The 25,720-nt window shown below is 35.4% G+C and overlaps 1 protein-coding gene and 2 pseudogenes across 10 annotated transcripts; 2 read left to right on the top strand and 1 right to left on the bottom strand.

The window, feature by feature from the left end:
• The first annotated feature begins 4,565 nt into the window (after positions 1-4,565).
• Positions 4,566-6,598, top strand: LOC103957103 (annotated as a pseudogene).
• Positions 6,599-6,976: 378 nt separating this feature from the next.
• Positions 6,977-8,177, top strand: LOC108867934 (annotated as a pseudogene).
• A 4,906-nt stretch (positions 8,178-13,083) lies between these two features.
• LOC103957104 (putative syntaxin-131) lies at positions 13,084-23,294 on the bottom strand. 10 transcript variants are annotated; one of them, XR_007257381.1, is made up of 12 exons: positions 22,728-23,292; positions 22,214-22,386; positions 21,939-21,998; positions 21,658-21,730; positions 21,532-21,556; positions 20,392-20,452; positions 20,255-20,280; positions 20,086-20,163; positions 19,801-19,881; positions 17,334-17,422; positions 16,481-16,538; positions 13,084-15,809 (listed from the first exon to the last, which is right to left on the bottom strand). XR_007257381.1 is itself a non-coding variant. In XM_048581673.1 (10 exons), exons 4-10 carry the CDS (start codon positions 21,678-21,680, stop codon positions 19,565-19,567), a joined length of 300 nt encoding a protein of 99 aa, XP_048437630.1. In that variant the 5' UTR covers positions 21,681-21,730; positions 21,939-21,998; positions 22,214-22,386; positions 22,728-23,294; the 3' UTR covers positions 17,430-19,564. The 10 variants fall into 10 exon arrangements, 1 of the variants encoding a protein (XP_048437630.1); XR_007257382.1 differs by having other exon boundaries at positions 13,084-15,795; XR_007257379.1 differs by having other exon boundaries at positions 13,084-13,500; positions 15,721-16,543; positions 22,728-23,291.
• Positions 23,295-25,720: the final 2,426 nt, after the last annotated feature.

Genomic DNA, 25,720 nt, shown 5'->3' with positions numbered 1-25,720 from the left:
AGATGGATTCCTTCCATTTCGTTGGGCCGACTAAGGATTATGATGCCATGTTAGAAACTTCAATCGGTGATTCGGAGCTCAGTGACAGATTGGTGTGGCCTTTTGAAAAAAGGGGAATTTTTTCTGTCAAGTCAGGATACCATCTTATAGAAGCCCGGGTCCATCGTCCTCTACATTTATTCCCAGTTCTATCTGGAAGGCTATGAACCATACATACAAACCAAAGGTTTGATGCTTCATATGGAAAACCCTTCACTTCGCCATTGCAACCATGGCGAACTTATTCAAGAGGAGATAGGCGCAATGCCCTGTTTACCCATTGTGTTCTTTACACGAGGAATCAGTGGAGCACTTATTCCTTCTGTGCCCATGGGTTGAATTAGTTTGGTTTAGGGGTGCTCTTAATTTAAAAATTAACCCTGCTTTGATCACTACCTGGGCAGAATGGCTAATTGACATTTCTGAGATAAATGGGGGTTCTAAGTCAGAGATTACAACGAGGCTCTCCTATATTGGCTTCACATGTTGGCAAATCTAGGAGGCCCATTCTAATGCGTTGTTTAATCATGTTTCGATTAACCCCAAGACAGGTAGTCATCTTAATCGCCAACTTGGCTGGAACTTTCAATGAAGCTGCTTGCCCGGTGCACTGCACCTCTTGGCTGAGTTCCCCTAGTGCTATTGAGGTCCATTGGTCTCCGCCTTGTCCTAAGTTTATCAAAATCAACGTTGATGCCAATAGGAGGCCAAGTTTGCAGGTGTGGTTGCGCGGGATATGGAAGGAAACTTTATAGCAGCTTGTCGATACTCCATCAAAGCATCTAATGCAACGGTGATGAAAGCAAAGGTGCTTCTCCATGGATCCGAATTGTGTATCTCCCGGGGATGGAACTCGGTGATCATCGAATCTGATTCGATGGAATCCATTGCCAGCCTTAGGAATACTTCAACTCTTGGAAGTTGGGAAGCCTTCCCCATTCTTATGAAATGTAAAAGACTGGGGGATAATTTCCAAACTTGTCGCTGGTCTTGGGTTCCAAGATCTGCCAATCGTGCAGCGGACTTCATTGCGTTGAGACAATGTAGGGAGATGTGTGATGTTATGTGGGTCGATTGACCTCCCTCTTCCTTTGTTCATGTTCTTTGTAACGATGGACTCCCATGCCCTCCCTAAACACCCCGGTAGTGTGAGTGGTGACGTTTTTAGCATTGGATGCGGCGTCATTGCTCCTTGGACCACTCACACTACTTTCTACTTTTGCTAGTTCTCAGCTGTTTGCCTTACTGTAGGCTCTCTGTATTTCTCTTTGGCTTCTTTGCCCTAGTTCCATGGATTCCAGTTTCCGAAAAAAAAAAAAAAAAAAAAACTTTCATACTTAACAACTCACTACTAGTGCAATATGCCTCTCTGTTCTTCAATTATTGGCCTCATGGGCCCTAATTATATTTGTTTGTTAAATAACTATTCGTTAATCTTCACGTGAAGGGACCAATTATTGCCAGATGACGTAACCGTGATGATGTCACGCTGTTATGGGTTGTTGTCACCAGCCAAAGGTTAAAAAGGATTCATCTTACTAGTTACTAATCTCACATAAGAAAGTTAAAAATTTCCAAAGCACATTAAAAATACCAAAATAGTTTAAAAAATATCAGCACATTAAAAATTTCATAATAATTAATTTGTAAGTGTGAAAAATATTAAAAAAAATATGCTAACATAAAATTGTGTCTGGTAAACGAAAAAATAAAAGTTCTGTGTTTCTTCAATATCATGGGTGTAAAATAGCAAAAAACAAAAGTAGTTCTACTCATGTTTCTAAAAAAACGCTTTCTAAAAAAACGTTTTTTTATGAAAGGCAGCTGAACAATTTCAATTAATAAAACTGTCATATTGATAATCCTACCCTCCTCTCTTCTTTTTACTAAAGCATTTTTAGTACTATAGTTTATCAAACACTTATCTGCTTTTTTCACAGTTGTTTATTCTTGTAGTATAGCATAAGCAGTTCTAAAACGCCACAACAATCTCAAACTAGCTCTCAGTCCATCTAGCAGATTGCGCAATAAGAGAGAGAGTTTTTTCTTCATCTATAGTTTGAGTTGTTTAAACTTTTCTCTCATTAAAATTATCAGTTATGAGAAAGCTAAATTAATCAAGCATGGTAAGTGAGATAAATCTGGCTAGCACAATCGAGACTCTTTCGAATCTACCTTCTGCCAGACTCACTACGTTAACTGGAGAGCTAGTATCAATCACTTCTGTTAGTAGTCAAGGAAAGATTAAGATAGGTAGCCCCTTTAAACACGTTCACATTGAGGTCTGGTAGTGTTTTTAGCACCCACCCTCCCCTCTTTTGTTTAACCTTTTTATGGTGATGACAGTATTTTGTCTGTATATTTAAGATGATTATTAAGTTGTCCGGTTTGCACCACCACCTTATTTTTACTTTTCCAACTTTTTTTGGCTGTTTGGCCCGTTTTGGGTGTTCAATGGATATCACTTTTGACCACTAAGAAAGAAGTGAAGGACAAGGGTGGGTAGCCCCACGAAGCACGACATTAATTTAATATAGCCTATTAAACACGTTCTGCAAAAATATATTGAATAAAAAATGCTTATATATAGCCAGCTTATCGTTGTGCTATTGTTAAAAGAATATTGAGTTTTCTTATATATCTACAAGAAGGCAACTTGACCGTACAAACTGCTTGTTTTCCTGAACACAAAGCAAGTGTGAGTTGACTTCAATTTTTTCTTTCTTTCATTTTCGATGAGAAATACTTGTTATTAGCATTTTAAAAAGTTATCACACACTCATTTTAAAATAAATACATTTTACTTCAAACAGTGTTAGACGGCACATTGTTAGTACCAATAACAACTTACTTTTCTAATTTATTATCTTTCTTTTTTTATCCCTTTCATCTGGCTTGTTTCTTCATTGCTATGTTTGTACATATCCATTGTTTGGAAGCTTTTAGGCGTGTTTACGAAACCGGAATGGAATACGAATACCAACTTTTCCATCAGGAATCCAACTTGTTAGTACCAAGAACATCTGGCTTGTTTATTCTCCATCAGGAATCCAACTTTTCTATCCAAAGTACCCCTGTCCTTCTACCTTTCAGCCGAGTCTGCCGGCTCCAGCTCAATCCCGTCCATCGGTGATGATGGGGCTCAAGCTGCACGGGTTCAGGATGATTTTGAAAGGATGTAATTGGTGAAGAATAGGTTGTCGTTGGCGACGACCAGATTTGGAACTCGTTCGGTGCGCCTTGAATCGGCGGGGAAGAAGATGGAGAAAAGAAAAGTAAAAAGATGGTGAAGCTGAAAGAATTGGGGAATGGGAACAAAGAGTATCAGGGAGCAAGGATGACGGGGAAGAAGATGGAGAAAAGAAAAGAAAAAATAATTGGGGATGAGAAAGAAGAGATTCACAGAAGGAGGAGGTTCTGGAAGAAGACGAAGAGAAAAGAAATGAAAATAGAATTTGGGATGATAAAGAAAGAGTACCACGGACCAAGAGGGGAAAATAAGGAATTGCGGGAAGGGAAAAAATTTAATGAACAGTGCAAAATAAAAAATAAAAAAAAATTCATATTAAAATAAAAATAGTTGGTTGAAATAAAGATGTTTTAGTAATCACATTAATTTTTATTCCGATTCATATGTTTTAGTAAATAACTTATATGGATAAATACGATTCTCACTTCAATTCTAATAAATTTTAGTAAATAATTTTAATATGAATCTGATTCTGATTTCATTCTCACGGATTAATAAGCGAGTCATTAATTTCATACTTACCAGTTAAGGGAATGCTGCAGCTTTCTTCTTTTTATCTTTTAGTTGAATAATTTGGCTGTGTATGTGCATATGTATCATTTTTTAAGTATCCACTATTAAGTACAACTATGTACTGATATTGTATTCAATTAACCATTGTGAATGGTGTCAAACTTATGGTGTGATTGTTTGTTGTAGGCTTCGGGCCTTGTGGAGGAGCCAATGAATTTGGGAAAAACAGTGATGCCAGCCGAAAGTGAGGCTGAAATTGAAAGTGAAGAAGTTCGTGTAAGTAATTCTCATCTCCTAGACGGTAACTACAGAGTTTTGTCAGACTCACTATATTAATTGGAGAATTAGCATCAACCACTTATGTTTATAGTGGATGAAAAATAAGGGTGGGTAGCTACATGAGTCATGATATTACTTAATTTAATTAATTTGGCCAATTAAACACCTTCAGCAAAAACATATTGAAGAAGAAATGGTATTGTTATTTTTCATATGCCAGAGGAGAGCAAGTAATAAATATTGAGATTTCTTAGTTATCTACAAGAGGCAAATTAACCGGATAAACATGCTTGTTTTCCTATATACAAAGCAGATGCGAATTCATTTCATTTTTTTTTTCCATTTTAAATGAGAATACTGTTATTGACATTTTAAAAAATTATCACACACTCATAATCCCAAGATTTTGAGTTCAAGTCTCTTTCCTACTTTTCCATGGCTCGTCTGGGTTCATATGAATATTAGGGAGGAAGATTCTTTATCCCCTTAATCTCTCTATCCTTTCATGTCCTCCTATTTGAACAATCATGCTTAAACCATGTCAACATCTTATATTAATTTTTTTATAAATATAATAAGATAAAAAATAATATGTGAGATGAGGAGATAGGAATAGGAAAGTAGAGAATTCTCCTTCTCGTATTAGCAACGCTCCACAAGAACTCCGAAGGCATCTGGCGTGTTTTTTTTTTTTTTTTTTTCTTCTTTCCTTACAAAGTTTTGGTCGAAGTATCTTAGTTGAATGTGTGCCTAATGAAATATTTGAATCAATGCAGTTAAGGATCTCAGGCGGTGAAATGAAAGGAATCATGGAAGCTTCACACGACATAGAAAACCAAAAGGATCCATTCCTCGAGAAGTTGCGGAGCTTGAATCCCCCTGTTTTCTTGGCGTTGTATCTATAGAGTTCCTAAGCGCCTACAGCAGGGAAATGAGAAAGCATACACACCTCAAGTAGTCTCTATAGGCCCACTTCACCATGGCGAGGAACCCTTAAAAGCCATGGAAGAGCACAAATTAAGGTACCTGCGAGATTTTCTAACCCGAACCAAGGGAAGGGTAAGCTTCTGTGATAGGTTCTGTGATTGTATACAAATGATAAAGAACCAAGAGGAAAAGTTGCGAGGTTTTTATGCAGATTCCATTAAGTTTGGCAGTGATAAATTTGTAAGAATTGTTTTAGTGGATGCCGCCTTCGTCATTGAGCTCTTATTGAGGAACCATTACCCAGAATTGCAAGTTCCAGATGATTACATATTTAAAAACCCTGAGATGTTGTGGGATGTGCGTCCAGACTTGCGGTTGCGTGAAAATCAGCTGCCATTCTTCATTCTTCGGGATCTTTTCAACACACTTCGTTTATCACCTCAGCTGGATCCGTTACTTGAACTTTCCTACCATTTTTTTGAAAACGAAATTGATGGCGGGGGAAAAAAAGAGAATTTTGCCAAAATACTTTCTTCTGGAGAAGAAGTACAACATTTTGTTGATCTGATAAGAACTCTATACCTACCGTTGGAACCAAAAAAGAAACCTAAAACCACTAGGCGCAACCGGATCCTAGAGCCCTTTTCTCACTCAATCTTTCTGACGTCTGGGTATACACCCAACACCACAGACACACCCAAAACCACAGCCACACCCGAAACCACAGACAAACCCAACATCACAGCCACACCCGTAACCACAGACAAACCCAACATCACAGCCACACCGACCGTGACAGAGCTACACCAGGCTGGAGCCAAGTTTAAGGTAGGAAAAGGCAGCAGCTTATTGGACATAAAATTCTCACGTGGGACCCTCAAAATTTGTGGGATCCTCGAAATTCCGAAGTTAATAGTGGACGATACCACAGATGCGAAACTCAGAAATCTCCTTGCTTTTGAACAATGCCATCACAACGAGGAGGATTACCTAGCTAATTATGTTTTCCTTATGAAGCGTCTCGTGAAAACCCCAAAGGATGTGGAATTGCTTGTTGAGAAGGGAATTATTGAAAATTGGCTAGGTGATACCCAGAAGATATCTACTTTGCTTCGTGACCTTGGCACCGGGATGATAGTTGACGACTGGTATTATGCCCCTCTTTGTAAAAAACTGATGGAATACCGCAAAGTGCTCTGGCGCCGATGGATGGTAATTTTGAAACAAGATTATTTTAACACGCCTTGGGCCTTTATGTCTGTAGCTGCGGCTGTTGTTCTCCTCGGACTCACTGTCGTACAAGCAGTGTACTCTATTAAATCTGTCCCTTAAGCATCAACGACCGCAAGTCTCTCCTTCTCCGGAGGATCCGCCAGTCCCTCCTTCGCCGTATCCTTAGAAGTCTAGCCTAGTCTTTGAGAGAGTACACAGTTTGCTTTTCAATTTCAGGTTTCCTTGATGTGAGTGTAATAGATGTTCCAACAAAATAAAGTATTGAAGAGTGTGATTTTATATTTGAGAGGGAAACAGTGTCTACTTGTAATGACTTTTGTTGAAGTGTGTTGTAAATAAAGAGATGTGATTTCCGTACATCTTTTCTCCTCTGCACTTCTATATTTTTTGGCCTCAGATTCAACCCATGGTGCGGAAATCACTTTTCTAAATTAATCCGTACATAACTTCTTATGTCGTACCAATTTGATGTTCATGGACCTATGCTTATGTCTTTGAATGTTTGAAGAAAAAGAAGAGTAATTGTATCATGTTTGTTGTATTTTTTGCCACACGAAATGAACTTTTCCATTAAAATGTTTCTTTAAGCATCACTCGCAAGGATATGGAATTGCTTGTTCAAAAATGCGATTGTTGAAACTCAAAGCTTGACAGGGACGAGGTTAACGAACTTTATTAATCCGAGGAAGTAACTGTTCCGAAGAAATCTCTTTACTGATCTTAGTGAAGACATCAATGCATAACGCAGAAGTGGAAGGCAATGTTGAAACAATCTCTTGCAATCTCCATGCTCACCACCTTATTGTTGTGGTTGCTGCAGTTCTCGCGATCACTTCCATTCAAACACGGTGTCTAATCTTTTTCTTTTGGCATCACTTGTTATTAGTCTCACAATAAGCTAGTAATAATGTGATTTAAACTCGTCTTTGATGAAAATCGAACTTAAACATTTCATTTACAAGTGAAGAAGAATACCATCAGACCGTAATCCTAGGTAAGTTTATTTTATGACATCACAATAAGCTAGTAATAAGCGGTTGCTTGAAAATCAGCTGCCATTCTTCATTCTTCGGGATCTTTTCAACACACCTCCTTTATCACCTCCGCTGGATCCGTTACTTAAACTTTCCTACCATTTTTTTGAAAACGAAATTGATGGCGGGGGAAAAGGAGAGAATTTGCCAAAATACTTTCTTCTGGAGAAGAGGTACAACATTTTGTTGATCTGATAAGAACTCTATACCTACCGTTGGAACCAATAAAGAAACCTAAAACCACAGCCTCACCCGAAACTACAGACACTTGGTGCAACCGGATCCTAGTGCCCTTTTCTCACTCAATCTTTCTGACGTCTGGGTATACACCCAACACCACAGACAAACCCAACATCACAGCCACACCGAACGTGACAGAGCTACACCAGGCTGGAGCCAAGTTTAAGGTAGGAAAAGGCAGCAGCTTATTGGACATAAAATTCTCACGTGGGACCCTCAAAATTTGTGGGATCCTCGAAATTTCGAAGTTATTAGTGGACGATACCACAGATGTGAAACTCAGAAATCTCCTTGCTTTTGAACAATGCCATCACAAAGAAGAGGATTACCTAGCTAATTATGTTTTCCTTATGAAGCGTCTCGTGAAAACCCCAAAGGATGTGGAATTGCTTGTTGAGAAGGGAATTATTGAAAATTGGCTAGGTGATACCCAGAAGATATCTACTTTGCTTCATGACCTTGGCACCGGGATGATAGTTGACGAGTGGTATTATGCCCCTCTTTGTAAAAAACTGATGGAATACCGCATAGTGCTCTGGCGCCGATGGATGGTAATTTTGAAACAAGATTATTTTAACACGCCTTGGTCCTTTATGTCTGTAGCTGCGGCTGGTGTACTCTTTCTTTTCGCACCACATGTTATTAGTTTCACAATAAGTTAGTAATAATGTGATTTAAACTCGTCTTTGATGAAAATCGAACTTAAACATTTCATTTACAAGTGAAGAAGAATACCATCAGACCATAATCCTAGGTAAGTTTATTTTATGACAATAAACTTTTATATTTTATAAATTTTAGAAATTCAAATAATTTTAAATATTTGTGGCACCAAATTATTGGACATGCCAACAGAACTTTAACAAAAATTAACATCATGAATCGAATTAATGAGCAATAGTTAATTTCAGAAAATACATTAATTGATTTTGAAATTCAAGAACCCAAATAAAAAGTCATGTAAGTTTCAAAGACTATTTATGATAAAAACGTCATTTATATATAACTCATATGAGAAGTGTTTTAAAAAAAAAAATTTAAATCAATTCTTAGTAAAAATACAAATTAATCATGCAAAAACATTTGAAGGGGCTTTTGGATCGCAAAACATTTGCGATCGAACAGTCACAAGCGGTAGCGCTGGCGGAAGACTCTTAAGTCGCGTCACGAAAACAAAAGTCTGTCGTTTCCACGAAATTGCCCATTAGGCTCTTCTTCTCCTCAACAATTTTCTGTTCCAAATTGCTCTGAGCTTTTCTTCTTCTCTTTGCTTTCGCTAAGAGCAAGCCCAACGTGGGCTAAAGCTCGGGGGACAAGGGACAGAACAAGGGCCCGAGGCCCGGTGGATCAGCTCCAGCGTGGGCTAGCCCGAGTGAAGGTGGAGGCCCGAGCTCCGGGTCCGTGGGAAATTGCCAGCCCGAGAGCCTGAGGTCATGTGACGTCAGCGCTTAGCGTCAGGCAATATTTAATTTTTTTTTTGTGTTAGGCGCGTGCACCCCACTTACGCGTGGGGGCGCGTCGCCGACACAATCAGAAGAAAAAAAAACTTTGTCAGTTACCGTTGGGAAGCCACGTGGCTTCCCACGGTTCGTTAGATCTCAACGGTTATTTATTTTGGACCGTTTGATCTCAACGGTAAAAAAAAAATAAAAAAGTCTTATTTAATATCCACCGTTCGATCTGAGATCAACGGTGGATATTAATATTTTTTATAAATAAAAAAATAAAAGAAAAAATAGTTTTAAAATTAAGAAAAATTACCGTTGTGACACGTGGCACAATCTGGAGTGTTGGAATTCAAATTTTTTTATATCCAATGACAGAGATTAATTAATTGAATAAAAATTTAAAAAAAAATTGTAAAAAATTCAAAAAAAAAATCTGAAAACTCTGAAAAAAATTGTAAAAAAAATTGTTTTTACTTTTCTATAAATACCTTCTCATTATCATCTACCTTACACAACAATTTCATATTTTTTCAACTACTTTCAATCACATTCATTTCTTTGTCTCAAAGTTTGAATCCATTTTTTTTCAACAAAATGACCACTGGTGCATGTACGAATTGATCGCTTATTGAAGATGTTGCATTGTGTACTAGCTGGGTTGAAATTACTTATAGTTCGCTTACGGGTAATGAGATGCAGTTGCGAGAAATGTGGAGTCTTATTCATACCAATTATCTTGAGAAAATTGGTGGGCAAAGAACTAAAGAATCAATGTCCAGTCGTTGGAAATTACTTAGCCAATCGTTTAGTATGTGGAGAGACGCCTTGGCACAAGCTAGTAGTAATATTCGAAGTGGAAAAAATTACTCGAATCAGGTAACAATATATTATTTATTTGATACCCAAATTTACATTATAATTATTTATTTGTATTATTTATTTGTTACCTACATAATTTATTATTTATTGTTTGTATTATTTATTTGTTACCGACTTACATTATAATTATGTTGTTTGTATTATTTATTTGTTACTTATTTTCATTATAATTATTTATTTGTATTATTTATTTGTTACTTATTTCCGGAACGGCTGGGCCTGCAAATCTGAGCCATAGCTTGGATGACTCGACGGGAATGTGAGGTTCTGCCCATTCTTACTTCGTCATCTTTCCTTCTATGATCCTCATCCTCTTCCCTCTCATTTTTTGCCCCTGGTGATTGAACATTGCTTCTGATTGGTTAAACAATTCTTCCTCTTCCTGATTGAGTTCCCACATCATCCTTGAGGAAGAAGAAGACATTGTAAGAAATAAGCATAAACTATCAATAATGATACAGATTTTTGTGAAGAAAGAAGCAGAAACTATGAATAATGATAAAGATCTTGAGAAAATTGGTGTGAGATTTGTGATGATGGATAGTTGATTATATAGAAGATTAAAAAAGGATTAGGTTGTACATAATGCCACGTGGCATGTTGTCATTCGTTAAAAATCTTATGGAAATCTATCCTCAAAGATTGTGAACAAATTATGACACGTGGCATGTCGTCATTCGTTAAAAATCTGATGGAAATCTATCCTCAAAGATTGTGAACAGATTATGACACGTGACGCGACGTAATTGGTTAATAATCTTATCAGAAATCCATCACCAATAATTGTATTTTCGAATAATGACACGTGGCATAACGAGTACGATTAAAAAATTTATCAGAAATTCATCCCCAATAATTGTCTTTTCGGATTTTATGACACGTGGCGTAACGACAACGATTAAAAATCTTATCCGAAATTACAAATAAAATTATTTTGTATTATTTAATAATAATTCGGATAATGACACATGGCGCAACGAGAACGATTAAAAATCTTATCCGATATTACAATTAAAATTATTTTGTATTATTTTATAAATAAAAAAATACTAATATTTTATTGCCTATTGCCAGGGCTATTGAAGTGTAACGGTGGAGATGCAAATGCTATTGCCAGGGCTATTACTGTTCATTAAGGGCAGTTACTGTTCATTACTTGGATTGAATAGTGCATTGCCTGGGAGGGCTCCAACGCTGGAGTTGCTCTAATGGAGCTCTCTGGGACTTGAGGTGGTTTATATTTCTCTGATTAATTTTGTTAATTTCGTTTTTTCTTGGAATATTATTGATTGTAATTTGCTGATTAGTGGTAGTTTAATTTGCTGATTAAGTTTTGAGTGATAAATTTTATGTAAATTTTGAAAGGTTTTATGAATTGGGTTTTCTGGCATTTCATGCAAATTTGCCTAACCTGGAGAGACTCGATTTCACTCTGCAACGAAGAAATGCTATCCGAGTTTCCTTGAATTACTTCCTCCTTCACTTCTATAAGCTCATTCTTCTTTTTCAGTTCCTTAATCTTCTCACCGGCGTCTAATTCCTCGACATCAAAGAAACACAAACCACCAGCCAGGAAAACCCAAACAACACTTAAAATGCTCGAAATCAAATTCGACTAACATCGATGTTGTTTCTACTCACAAAGTAACTAAACAATTAAGCATCTTTATTGCTCTGACTAAAATTATAAAAATTGAAAAATCAAAGCTTTACAAGTAAGCACCAGAGCTCAGCTAATTGGCAGTATTATTTGGATGCCAAAAACATAAACACAAAATTATAAATGGAAAGAAATTAAAACACTTCCCAATTGAAAAACCAAGGGATCTCTAAATTTAGTAAAATCTGTTTGGATGGCGAGAAAACCGAGGGATAAAATCGAATCCACAAACATTTGAAAAATCACAAATTTCGTCCAATAAAGAATTCGCAGAAGACGATAGAAACGAACCTAGGGAGTGGATCTTAGCCCTGTGCTGATCCAACTCGATCTTCAGAGCGGACGGTTCAGGGCCGTCCGATCGGGGGAGCTTCACTGGCTCGTCTTCCTCCACCGGGACTGAAGCGTCAGCCCGAATCTGGGAGAGAATTAGGGCAAGAATGACTGAGAGAATCGCGAGCTTGGAGGCCGCCATAGGAGTATGCAATCACAGCCAACAAAACTCTCACAGCGACAGTTTTTCGAGTTTTTTTTTTTTTTTTTTTTTTTTTTTGAATTCGAGTTCGATTTCTTCCGACTACAATTATTACATTTCCTTCAAAAATGAATATAACCGTCAACTAATAAAGTATTTATCAAAAATTGTTTTTTTTTTCATTAAAATCTCAAAAAACAAAAAAAAAAAAAAAGAAGAGAAAAGTAATTAGTTAGAATTAAAATATTAATTCAAAACAAGATATTACTTTCATTTTTTACTTGAATTTTGAAAAAAGAAAAAGATTTTATTATTAGCAAAAAAAGAAAAAAAATATTTTATTCTAATTTAAAATTAAAATTGTATGTCACTTAATACTACGGTTTATGGTATTCTTTTTCACTTGTAAGCGTGAGGTCTTAGGTTCGATGCTCGTCAAAAGTGAATTTGAACTATATTATTGCTAGCCCATTGTAAGGCTTAGCCTATCTGCTTTTCCTTAATATAGATAATATCATTTGTTTAAAAAAATCAAAATTGTATAATTTAACAAAAAAAAACCCAACTAGCATATGCGTAGGCTAATAATAGAAATATTTAATGTGTTGCATTTGAAAGAGATGTAATTTCCACTTTTATATAAGTAAAAATTCGTTGAGTTGTTTAATTTTGAACTTTTTTAGGTGGAAAATTTGAATTTATTTTATTACAAAAACGTTATCAGAAATAAACAAACTATAGGCTCACCATAATTAAAAAAAAAAAAATATTTATGTTAACCCTTGATACAAAGGCAAATAGATGATATAAATTCCTCCACATACATGACTGTCAGTTTTATCAACAAAAGAAATCCTCTGTTGATGCCATGCTTGAAACAATAAAAGAATATCATAAAAAGTATATCAATGTGAGTTTCTGAAGAAGCGTAATTGAAGTGCTTTTTGCTGCAAAAAGTTGAGGTAGAAGATTGGATGTCTGATCCAAGACCTTCATTAAACTAGTTGATTTGTACGTGCAACCTTTGTTTTTTTGGTAAACTGGAAATCTATTTCAGGACAAAGATGCCAAGACGAACAAAGAGAGCCTACAGCGAGGCAAGCACGAAGTTAAACAAGCAATAAACTAAAACAGGGGGTTTTACATCAAAGAGGACGCTGCAACAATGCAAAAGCATCGCCCCCTGCCGATACAAAAAAACTTAATGAGGAGAAGGTAAATCATTGTTGTTCAGAACATGCACCAACGAAGATGGGTTCTGATCGACCCAAATAACATTGCACATACAACTTTTCGACTGTTTGGCAGGTACTAAAGAAAAGGTGGTGCTGACGATTTAACGAGTGGAATCCAAAGGAATTTTAGGTTATTCACTGGAATTCAAAAGGAATTCTCTGTTGATGGCTTGCTTGAAATAGCAATAGAACTAGAAAATATGCCCACGCTTTGCTACGGGACCTTGAATGCACCAGCCTGAAGTGCATGAATAAGACACATTTAACCTGAATAAATTAAACATAATCCTGAAAGAATAGAGGGATAGATAAGTGACACATTTTCTTGATTTTTCTTGTAAAACTCAAAGCTTACTGTCCAAAACCAAATAATTTGTACCATTTACATGTTTGTGCAACATATGCCTTACACTGGAAAAACATCAAAAATCGAATACAAATTTGTAAATCATTGACAGATTTTGTTTTACATTTTTATAATCAAATCAAGTGGCAGTGTAACACGCAAAATTACAAACTTGAAGTAAGCACAGAGAGCAGAAATTAAGATGTAGAAATATCCTCAAACTTGCAACATACTGTATGGAAGCTAACTGTAGAGGTTTGTGAAGCAAACCGCAGCATGAGTTGCAGTCAATTGAACAAAAACATAGTAGTTGAAGTAAAAAATGCATGATGAAATGGATTCATAGTTTTCATGCATGACACAACCTTGTATTATTCCATAAGTCAACTTAATATCATTCCACAAAGTGAAATTATAATGCTTACTTGTCGCAGAGAGGGCAATGCCACAATGAAGGCATATGGCGAAACATAGTAACCTGTAGCATTCATTGCACTTTGTAGCCGATATGATTTTGCCTATTTGATGGCATTTGCTAACACAAAAAAGACCACAAAAGGGATGCCAAGTCTACTTTGATTCTTATGTCATGCAATAAATAGAACAGATAGATGATGTTTTCCATATCAATAGCATACCAAGAAATGTAAAGGACACAACACAGTAGCTTACTAATTCAAAAGATTAAATGAACTATAAATAGACTAGTGGTTAATTGAACAAATTCAATACAACTGAATCACATTCTAATTTTACGCTAAGCACTATATTGCCAAGAAAAGTGCTCATATTGGTGTGAATGTTAGAAAAATGAGTTAGCACTATCCACTGCTCATTTTGCTAAATGAAACGCCTAGAATCTATTCATTTCAAGTAAGTAAAAATCCAAAACAGGGAGATGGAGATATCGGACGTTGAAAAGTGATTAAATTGTCATCTTAACAATCGATTTAACCTATGTACACCTACAGGTATCAAATTCGATCTTAGATAAAAATAAAGCTACTAATGAGATAACTGATTCCTAGTGTGAGTCATCACTTCAACTTTTTATGGCAATGATTACTTAAAGTTCTCATGCATACTCAATTGATCAATAATATCGACAATATATCCATCATTTCAGAAGGGTCATTACTGAAGGTCTTGATAAGCATTCTGAGAAGAAACCATTATAGTATCTGTGCATAGTATATGTATTTGTGGGTGTTTATCTGAGTCCATCATTCATTTGTGCTATGAGTATTTAGGAGTGTAAGTTCGTGTGTACTTGCCAAAAAAATATGATTTTTACTTTCAGTCGATCAAATAAAAATTTATTCAAATATAACACTACTTGGTTTTGAGACTCCTAGTATTGGCAGATTAAAAAAAAAAAAAAAAAAAAAGACTCCTAGTTTTCTCCCAATGTTAAGATTTAATAGTCATTTTTGCTTGGCTTAATGATAATTTCTATCAATTGATCATTGGTCTAACGAATCTCCACATTCGTTGCAACCCCCAAGGTAAACTACCCCTGCTGGCGGATACAAAGACCATAATAAACATGGTTTTAAATATTAGTCTCATCTATGATATATTTGGTACTGTCATAGATAGAGAGATTAATAAAAGACCTCTCGCAATGTTACTGTGTCATAGTAATAATTTATATTACTTCTTTTATTATAACCAAACCTATACCAGTTTGTAATATTCAACCAACTTTAAACATTTTGGATTAGAACACGGGCAAATGAAAAAAATAAGTTAATGCAAAATCTTTAGTACCTCAACTTGCAAAATATTTGCAATATATTGAGATCTATCACAAACAAAACAATGTCGAAACCAAAGCTACTAACTCCCAACACAATCAAAACTACATATAGGAAAAAAGAAATGAAGCTTAAGAAACTAAATTAGGGAAAAGAGTTGGAGAAGCAACAACTGACATTATTTACCAAGGCTTTTCAAGGTTGGCAATATAATGGATATGCTTCCAAAGAGCTTCAACTAAAGCTTGATAAATTGTTGAAATGGGTTGGAGCATAAATTTAAACTAAAACCCACAAATTTAAACGAAAAACTCTATAAAATCATGAAAAATTTAATAAAATCCAAGTATTTTAATCACAAATTCGATCATACAAATCTTCACATCCAATAAGTCTAGAAGGTACCTAGCTTCGTTGCAAAATCGTATCTATACATGCCAAAGCTCAAATTTCCTTGCAGCTGCCTTGATTCGATAAGTCCTGATTCAAGCAGACTTGAAAAAAGGTTTTTAAAAATAGGAACAATATTGATAACAAATAAGTTGGAAAACGTTTGCAAACAAAAGTTATTGCAAGAAGCTCAAGCATTTTCTATAAAACTACTTTTACTAAATAGTTGGTAATGATTTCAAATGCTTGACCAAGAAACTAAAAGAGACGTTGCACAAAGAAATTATACATATTTGAAAAGAACTGAACCGATTGAAAAATTTTGATGGAAAAAACTGATGACAGGATTTTAGGCATCAATATTTCTTAAACCTAAAATGTTACAAAAATTTTACATAAAAAATGTTTCATCGATACAGCTTACAATTTTTTGTATTTGCATGTATTATGTTTAAGAAATGATATATATTACCTAAGTTTCATAAGACAAAAACTTCAGAACTTCATTCATTTTATAAAATAGAATAAAAAACATGACTTAAACTTTTAAGGCACACTCCAATGTTGATATCAAGTTGATAGTGGGTTGATTTGTGGCTACCAACTGTAAATGAAAAATGTAAATGTAAATGTTAAGTTATGTTACATGTTTAATTGTTTGGTAAATGCTAAGTTATGTTATTATGTATGATGGCTTGCCAAAGACTGAATAAAAAAATAAACAGTGAAGAGTTAAAACTCAAAGTTGAAATTCCATCTTCTATGTCCAACTCACCTTTCTTAATCTTTTCTGAAGAAATAAACAGAACTTTTCTTGTACTCTTCTTTAACCACTGCACTGAAAAATAAACACACATTGCTGTTTAAATATTAAAACTGAAGACCTTTAAATTCATACGTTATCCAAAACTTAATAAGCTAGTCCAAATAACATTCATCACGACAATAGCACTAAAATTAAGCTGTTTTGTTTCTGAACAATTTCTTAGCAATCAATTGGAGGAAATCTGTGTTAAGCTAAGCAGGCAGTGGTGGTTGATTTATGTTCTTTAAATTTATAATTTTTTTAACATGTGAATTGATCATTACTTTTTTAATTTGCTTTGGAAATGCGGTCAGATCATGTTGTCTGAAACAATTGTTAACATGTTATTGTAGAATATATTATAGCAAGGAGTAAGCAATTTAACACTCGAAAACCTGCAAGCCAGTGGCTCCAAGACGAAAAAACCTATATAAACCCAAATCAACTAAGTTACAAAACAACTAAATATGCAAACAACATCAGAGTCTGCAGTGATCTAGTTTTTTATTTTGTAATTAAATTTAATCTCAATTTTTTGCCCAACAATGGAACCATCAGAGGTTGTACAGCAATAGTGCACAACAGTTTAGTAAACACCATAAGAGAATGGGGATAAATTGAATATTAATACATACACATCTATCAGAATAGTAAAACTAAAAGAAACTAAACATGTAACATAATTCACACCAATAAACCATCATTCAATTTGAATTTTGAAGTAATCTGTCCATATTGCCTTAAACTATTTAACCAAAAGAGAACAAATTTACTGGAAAAATTCTAATTTTTCCTAATATGTTAGTGGAGAACAATTTCTTACATGTTTCAATATATCCACAAAAATGGTTCTTTTTCCTTATGAATCTGACATGGACACCTGCAACTCCCCTATAGAAATAAAAAAACAACCTGAAAAATTAAAAGAAAATGATTAGACCCAATACTCTCTGATGAATTCCAACATATTGAATACGGGTTTAGATAAATAGGCAGAAATAAAAAAAATGCATTCAAATACATGAACAAAAGATATTAAAACAACAAAAAATCAAGAGAAATCAACTTTGCAGTAAACTCTAGATCCCAAAACAAAAAAATTATTCCTTAGCTAGCCACCACTCTCAAAATTCCTCAATCCCTTATATCTCACAAAGAGAAACACATGCATGTCCATTTCAGCTCTTAAAACTGAAAGAAATGTTACGGTTTCTTAGTTTCTTACCCAAATCCACCAATTTGAATCAAACCTTTGCAACACAGATGTGAAACAGATACACAAAACACCAACATTACAACGGTTTTTTTTTTTTTTCATTTAAAGCATTGCATAACTGAGAAAGCTATATTTCTAAGAAAGATTAAAACCTTTTTACAAAACACACTGAAAAACCTCACATTTATAAAGACTGGAAGTTTTTCCTCTAATTTGGTTTCCTTTATCTGTTTAAAGTTAATTTCCTCTCTTTGTTTTACAACTGTACTTACACAAATTTACAACGATATTTACAACTCTTTTGAAAGAATCACATACTCAACAAAAATTTGAACCCATAAATTCGAAATTAGCAATGTTATTCTTACCCCCCAAAGACATTCCAAGTCTTAATGGTTACATTCGTTAGTGAAGAAAGCTACACCACTCAAATGACAAAGATTAATAACCAGATACCCATCCATTTTCTAAAGTGACCTGAATGATTCCTTCTCTGATAAAAAAAAATTATGGCCTCTGCTCAATTTAAACAACGTCAACATCAAATTACAACACTGTAGATCGAAATGATGTTTGACACCAAAGAATATTAACGTATACGATAACGTTATACTTAGTTAATTTGTAAAATGATAATAACTTATTCTAATAACCTTAACATTATACTCAGTATGCTTTGTAACAATCCGAATTTCAATATAGCCCTAATTAAGGAGTGTCTAATAACATTAAATAAAATTATTACTAATAACGTTAAGGATATATGCTCAGTAAAATGATTTTAATAATCTTAAGATTAATTTTTATTCTAATAATGTTATTGGTTTATAAATAACGTTAATGAAGATTCTTGTTTTTGGCGTGTGTCAATGAATATTGTTTTGTTACTTCATTTTATTACTTTACATTATTAGTTAAATTTAAATACATAATGTTATGATAAAATGATGACTTAAACTTAACGTTATTGATAACAGCATACTAAGTTTCAAAAAACAACATTGAACTTAACTAAGTTTGATCTGAGGATTATGTTGAATGTAAATCATGGATCTATGCTCTAATCTGTGCATGATACACAGCATACACATTTTAAAATAAACAATAACAATCACAAAAGAACCAACAGAGTGATGGCATAAAAATCTGAAGCATGTGGCATCAGCTATCAATGAAGAAAAATCAGATGCATTATGTATTGTAGAGGAATAGATAACTGAGAATTCCATTCACAGAGTCACCATCAGAACAACAAAGAATAGATGCATGAACAAAAACATGCATAACACAGTGTGTTTTTTGCAGAGAGGTTGTAACACTGAAAAAGCAGCAGAGCAAGAGGAAAAAGAGGAGAGCAAGATGGTAGCCAAAAGAGAAAACCAGAGTTATCAAATAGCAATCAGCACAAAATATCTTCTTAGGTCTCCTAATTTAATAATTTAGACTCAAAATAAATTCCATCAGATGTCTTTCAAGATCCATGTTTTGAGAAAGATGGTATTGTCCAAGGAGAGCGGGACTTTTCCTTTCTAAAAAAAGGAAGCCAACAGCAATCATGAATAAAAGTGGGTAGAGAGTATAAAATTCTACTTGTCTTTTCTTGTGGCTTTGGTGGCTTTGCCAAATGGGCCAAATGGGTTTTTTTTTTTTTTTTTTTTTTGTTGTTTAAGGCAATGGACGGCAGCAGAAAAGGGGGAGAGCAGACAAGCAGCAGATAAGCTGCAGAAAAGCAAGAAAAAAGAAGCAGAAATTATGCAGAAAAGCAAGAAATAATCAAATTGGACTCGAACTTACCAATTTTTTATTCAAATAAACTAAAAAAAGGAGTTGGAATCAAACTAAACCTGAAAAATATCATATATCCAATATTAAGTGTACACACCTATAAATTAATCTTTATATATACTTTAAAATAATACAGATCAATGTAATCTAAAATGTTATTATATTCATTACGGCAATACCAAATTGTAAAGTTAACTCTTAAAAGTAAGGCCTATGGAAGACATCTGTATTATATAGCAACTTCATTTCCATCAGAGAGTACACATCATTGAACAAACTAAGAAGATACCTGTTGTAAATCGAGCAGCTTCCTCTCAAGATCTCTAACAGCATCATGTGGCTCTTGAATTTCGGCCAGAGCGTCCATTATCTACAATTTGATACACAATTTTGGAAATGATCAATCTTAATCAGAAAATTAAGTGTTTGAACAACCCAAGCTAGAAGAGTTAGGAGCTTAAAATTAATTGTTCAAGATGTCAAAAAATGTGTCAAGTTTGTGAGAGAATGCACAATTTCAACAGTAAAAAGTGCTTATTTGGGGGCAGAGAATAAAAAAGGATATTTAACAAACCTGGCCTCCCCCTTGTTCTTGGATTGCCTTCTGGAAAATTTGTTCAGTGTCTCTTGTCTCGATTAATCTTTCAATTGTCTGTACAAAGTTATATAATTAGAAAATGAGCTTTCACAGTGGTATAGAATCTATAGATATACCATAATTTCAACAGTGCAATAAGTTTTACCTCTTCATCAGCTCTTGTGCCCATCACTGACATTCACAAAATGCAAGAGAAATAAACTATAAAATCAGATCATGGAAATTCAAGTAGAAGCTCCAGAAATAGCAACCACTGATGAGTGGCAAGTGAGGGGTTCAAACCTGTAAAAACTTGCCTCTCAACAACATCACGATACTCTTGATGGATGGTGTCCCTTAGAGTCTGCATGTTTTAAGTTCAAAATTTAGCGATGAAGGAAACAAAGATTATGAGATTAAAACAAAACTGACCAAAAAGCATACAGACCCGGCGACTTAAAAATCGATTCTAATAAAATTGAAAACCCAGTCATTCTGGCAGTCACCATACCACTGAGAAAACATCAAAAACCAAAATCAGATGCCAAAAATCAATAAAAATAAAATACGAGTTTTATTAATCGGGTAGTGAATCGATAAAATAGCACGAATGCTGGTTCAAAAAAAAAAAAAAAATGAAAACCTTGATACCAAAGGACTGCAAAGGATTGTTTCATAGAAAGTAAAAGAATAAATTGAATCAACTGAACATGCTTCTTGCCAACCAACAAAGTAAAACACAGGGAAACAACCATTTCTTTTATCCCATTTGTCCAACACCACCCGCATTTCAAACAAAAAGGAAGAGTTTAATAACTAATAACTTCAGGCACTTTCCAATTGTCAGCGAGCATGATAAAGACCATGGATAATATATTGTGTTCATTTACCTGCCATCTTAAGTGACCAGAAACTGAAAATTTCTTATCAAATGTGTTAATGCTGCAATATATAGGATGACGGGGAAAATTCCAGTGAAGATTCGTTGAGGAAATTGACAGTGTCACTACTCGCCTTTGGAAAGATGTCTTTTCTGGAAACCCCTTCAAAGTGTTTAGGATCCGAAAACTTGTAATCGATTAGAGTGTGCCGATTAGGGTGATTTGCTATCTAGGACTCACTTGGGAGTTGGGAGCGAAGTTATAAGTCGCAAGCTCTTGAAATGCAGTAATGAATTTGGATAGTATTGGACATGGAAGAAAATATCACATGCACAGCACGCTACAGCGACCATAAGAAGAAGAAGAAGAGCAAAAACCATGAATCGAACTCAAAAAAGAAATCATCCAAATAACATCTCAAACCAGAACCCAAATCAAATGCACCAAATCTCACATCAAAAAATAAATTGTACAAATTGACATATTGGTAGAAACCCAACAGAGATTTTAGAGAGAGAGAGAGAGAGAGAGAGAGAGAGAGAGAGAGAGAGAGAGAGAGTACCAGAGGGAGTGAGATATGGTTGTACCTGGAAGCCAAAAATAAATTATATAAATTGACCTTAACATTTGTTGACTCTAACAAACTGATACATAATAACAGTTGTTTAGGATATAGATATGGGTGTACCTGGAAAGATTAAAATTCACCATGCAAGCCGTATTCGTGGAGGACTTGCTCTAGTTCTTCCATAGTGATATACCTGAAAATCAGAATGCATTTTGGCAACATTGTTATAAATAAGATGTTGAAATTTAAGAGCATTATGTATAAGATATTAAAAAAAAAAATTTTAAAAAAACCCCATCTATTATGATCTCTGCATACCCTGGCTGTCTCGTAGGAGAAGCCGATGAACAGTGGCAGTAGAATCAAGCAACCAAGTTATGAAATACGAATTTAAAATGTACCTATTTACTGTGTCTGTAATGAATCTGTGAAATCAAATAGCTTAACCCTAAAAAGCACCACTGCAAATAGCATAAGAAAATTGAAATTAACCCTAAAGAAATTGGAAGAGAAGAATATGAAAAGGGAATACCTTTCGGCCCTTTGAGTTATTGGAAAAAAAACCCAACAGAGCAAAAGCCTCCAACACCAAAGACTGTTGTGGGATTATACTTAAAATAACAACTAATCAAATAGAACAAAAAAAATATGGAGGAATCATATCAGTCACACTTACCAAGTATTGAAAGATATCATTTCGAGCAACAAAGTCAGTCTCACAGTTAAGTTCAATAATAGCAGCCCTGTTTTCATTCTGAGCCAGAGCCAGCAAGCCTTCAGCAGCCATCCGAGATGACTTTTTCGACGCCAAAACCTTCCCTCTCCTCCTCAATTCCTTCTGAGCAGCCTCTGCATTTCATTAAAGAAACCAACTTTGATAAGGATTAAAATATATATATATACAAAAATTAAAAGAGCCATGTTCAAAAGAGTTTTCTAATTATCTCGAGGAGAGGAGGTCACCCAACATGACCAAAAGCAATATTTCTTTTACTACAGCTATTAAACATCAATTTCCATCTGACAACAAAGCTTAAATTACATGGATAATATTTATGGTTATAAACTGAGAACACAACCTGACGTGATCCATGATAATGCACTAATTTGAAGAGCAACCACACAGGCATGGTTATATTCTCTCTCCCTGTTCACAGACAAAAATACAAAAGGGGGTTTAAGAGGTGTACCTGTAGTGAGTGAGTGAGTGAGTGAGTGAGTGAGTGGGCGAGTGATGCTGCGACTGTGAGAGGCTGAGAAGAACACGGAGATGGGATCGAAGAAGATCAAAGATCTGCAGCAATGGCGCTGAGATGCCCACTCCTCCCTTTCCTTCTCTCCGTGTCGCTCTGTCTCTGTCTCCCTCTCTCCCTCTCCCTCTCCCATCTCTATCTCCATCAGCATGGCCTCCCAATTGCGAAACCCTCAGCGAGCGATCCTTACTCCTCCCTCTCCCACTCTCTCTTTCGCGCTGTCTCCCTCGAATCGTACACCCCTGTGACTCTGTCTGCCTGCAAGCCGCATGCCTTCCTCTCACCAAATCCCTATCTCTCTCCCTCCGTGTCTCTCTTCTCTCTCTGCTCGCTCGGTCTCTCTCCCGACGGCATGCTCTCACCGAGTCCCACTGCAGCTCAGAAAGAAAGGAAATGAAAGTCTCTAACCCACCCAACCCGTTCGAAACCCTACAGACTAAAATGACCATCGCACCCCTGCCTTTCCACGATCATCAACACGCGACATGAAGATCAGCGGCAGAAAGATTCAGTGGCAGCCTCGTAAATAAACTGAAATTCAGGTACAATGAACAGTCAAGAACTATGCCAATTGCAATGCTTTCTTTAGACTAAAGTAACATCATTGAAAATGCCATTATTAGTTTTCGAAAAATCATAAATTGAGGTATTTTTTGTGGCAAAAAGTCAAAAGAAATAAGTTTTTTAGTGCAAGACCTTCAATCTGTTGAGTTATATTATATTTTTTTGATCGTTTGACAAATACTAACAAAAGGACAGTATTGGTGATTAATAAAGTGAACCAAGTTTTCTAGAACGATGTTAAAAAAAGATGATGGCATATGCTTGAAACTTTGAAAGAGCAATAGAATATGATCGAAAGTTAATCGTTAGTTTTTGAAAGGGCATATATTGAATTATATGTTTGCTTGAAAAAGTCGGTGTAGATGATTAAATAAAGGAATCATCTAAGAACATTGTATAATTTGGTGCCGCGTGCATTACATAAAAATAAATTTTAGAACAACAAATAATTTTAAATATTTTAATATAATACATGCGGCATCAAATTATTGGACATATCAACATAACATTTAGCAAGTCATTTAGTACTACAGTCTAGTAGTATTCCTCTTCACTGGTAAGTGACAAGCCTTAGGTTCTATTATCGTCAAAGGTGCATTTGAACCACATTATTGCTAGCATATTCTAATGTTTAGCCCACTTTTCACCTCATTAGTGTAGATAATATCGTTTATTAAAAAAAAAAACATTTAGCAAAAATTAACATCATGAATTAAATTAATGTGCGGTAGTTAATTTCAAAGATCAATTTTGAAATTCAGATATCAAAATAATGAGTCATGTAAATTCAACAGCCATTTATGATCGAAACCCCACTTATATACAATGATATTGATATGTAGTTTGTTGGTTATATTCCGAATACACTAAAAGATAAACTAGAACACACCTTTCAACTGAAAAATAAATTTAAACACACCTTTCAACGACATAAGTAAAAGCTGCCCACACTACACACCACTACATGGCCTTTGTTCCTAGGGTTGAAGGGAGTCTATTGGTGGTGGTGATCGATAGTAATTGTTGTTGAAATCACCAAAAAAAATGAGAAAATCGCCAAAAAACTGTGGAATTTGTGGGTTCGTTTTGTAAAATTGGGTTGGAAATTGAGAAATATAATACCACAGAGATGTTGGGCTTGCCGAGAGCTTTCCATAGACACTAAAATCACCTCAATCGGACGTTCGACGGAGGAGATACAACCAGGTCAAGAAACCAGGTCAAGGTTTGAAATCGGATCAAAAAGACAAAGTCTTGGTTAGGTGTTTCCCTCTCATTTCCTTCCCTGTTATTTTTTCTGATTGGTTCCCTCTTTTTTTTCTCTTCGCCCATCTCATAGGCTGACCTCCCTCCTTTTTTATTTCCCCTTTACTTTTCATCACAGTCGTCCATCCTTCTCCTTTTTTTTTTTTTTTTCCTTTCCATCCTAGCCACACACGTGGCACAATCCCAATGCTCTAGAAAATCTGAAGCACCCTAGAGAACGTTAAAATTACAAAAATGCCCCTGATTTAAAATGCTAATAACTCATTCATTATAACTCCGTTTCACGAACGATTTGCGCCTATACGTTCATGAGATTTAGCTCTATTCGAAAATATAAATTGTGATCTCGAAAGGTCTACGGATTTTAAATAATTAATTTCCAAACTTCGAACTTCGCATTAGTTTAATTTAAAATCTAAATTCAATTAAACTAATATAAATTCTCAAAAATAATAAAAAATCTTGTTAATCCAAAAACGTAGTTTACAATAGTGAAATCTAGGAATAGGATTTCATAGATTGTGCAATTTCCAACCCAACAAAGCCATTGACAAAACGCTCTGACGAGACATGACCAACATACATAAACAGGTCACATTTCATTGACAAAATTGAGCAGACGGAACCATCCCACATACACTGGTAGGTACAAAGACTACTTCTGCTCCAACAAATGCAATAACTCAACCTAATGGCACACTGGGGGCAGATGAGTATCAGAAGGACACACCAGCCCAAATTATGGGCATGTCTTGTTCAGGTCACTCTGGACTATTCAATACTGGAGCAGCACATCACCAGTAGTTGAGCATCGCTGACTTAGTGGTCCAATTCCTCCAACTGCGCACAACCTGGCCCAAGAAGGCCCTAGCTCCGCGCTCACAATCGTGCCTACCTACTCCACGGTTCTCAGTAACCCTTAATTTGTGACCATGGCTCCCAACCGTCCTGATCTTGCACCACATCTCCCAGTTGTGCCACTTAGCGACTCATATCTGCGCCGACCAAGTCCACGACACTTCAAGCTTCAAAGCATCCAACGACGAAGCAGAATACGAGGCCTTACTAGCAGCCTCTCCTAACGAAAGACTTAGCGGTGA

Source organism: the organism of the source record quoted next, unplaced genomic scaffold (assembly GCF_019419815.1).
Source record: "Pyrus x bretschneideri cultivar Hongxiangsu unplaced genomic scaffold, Pyrus_bretschneideri_v1 Contig1, whole genome shotgun sequence".
Classification (NCBI taxonomy): domain Eukaryota; kingdom Viridiplantae; phylum Streptophyta; class Magnoliopsida; order Rosales; family Rosaceae; genus Pyrus; species Pyrus x bretschneideri.
Note: the sequence above shows the minus strand (reverse complement) of the source record. Positions and strands in the feature narration are given on the sequence as shown.

What these genes read in the sequence shown, in the direction of transcription:
- LOC103957104 (XM_048581673.1), bottom strand. Translation starts at nt 21,680, where the DNA reads ATGGTGAATTTTAATCTTTCCAG. An exon ending in GTGAATTTTAATCTTTCCAG is followed by an intron (nt 21,557 to 21,657) that starts GTACACCCATAT and finishes TTTGGCTTCCAG; the next exon opens with GTACAACCATATCTCACTCC. An exon ending in GCACAAGAGCTGATGAAGAG is followed by an intron (nt 20,164 to 20,254) that starts GTAAAACTTATT and finishes AACTTTGTACAG; the next exon opens with ACAATTGAAAGATTAATCGA.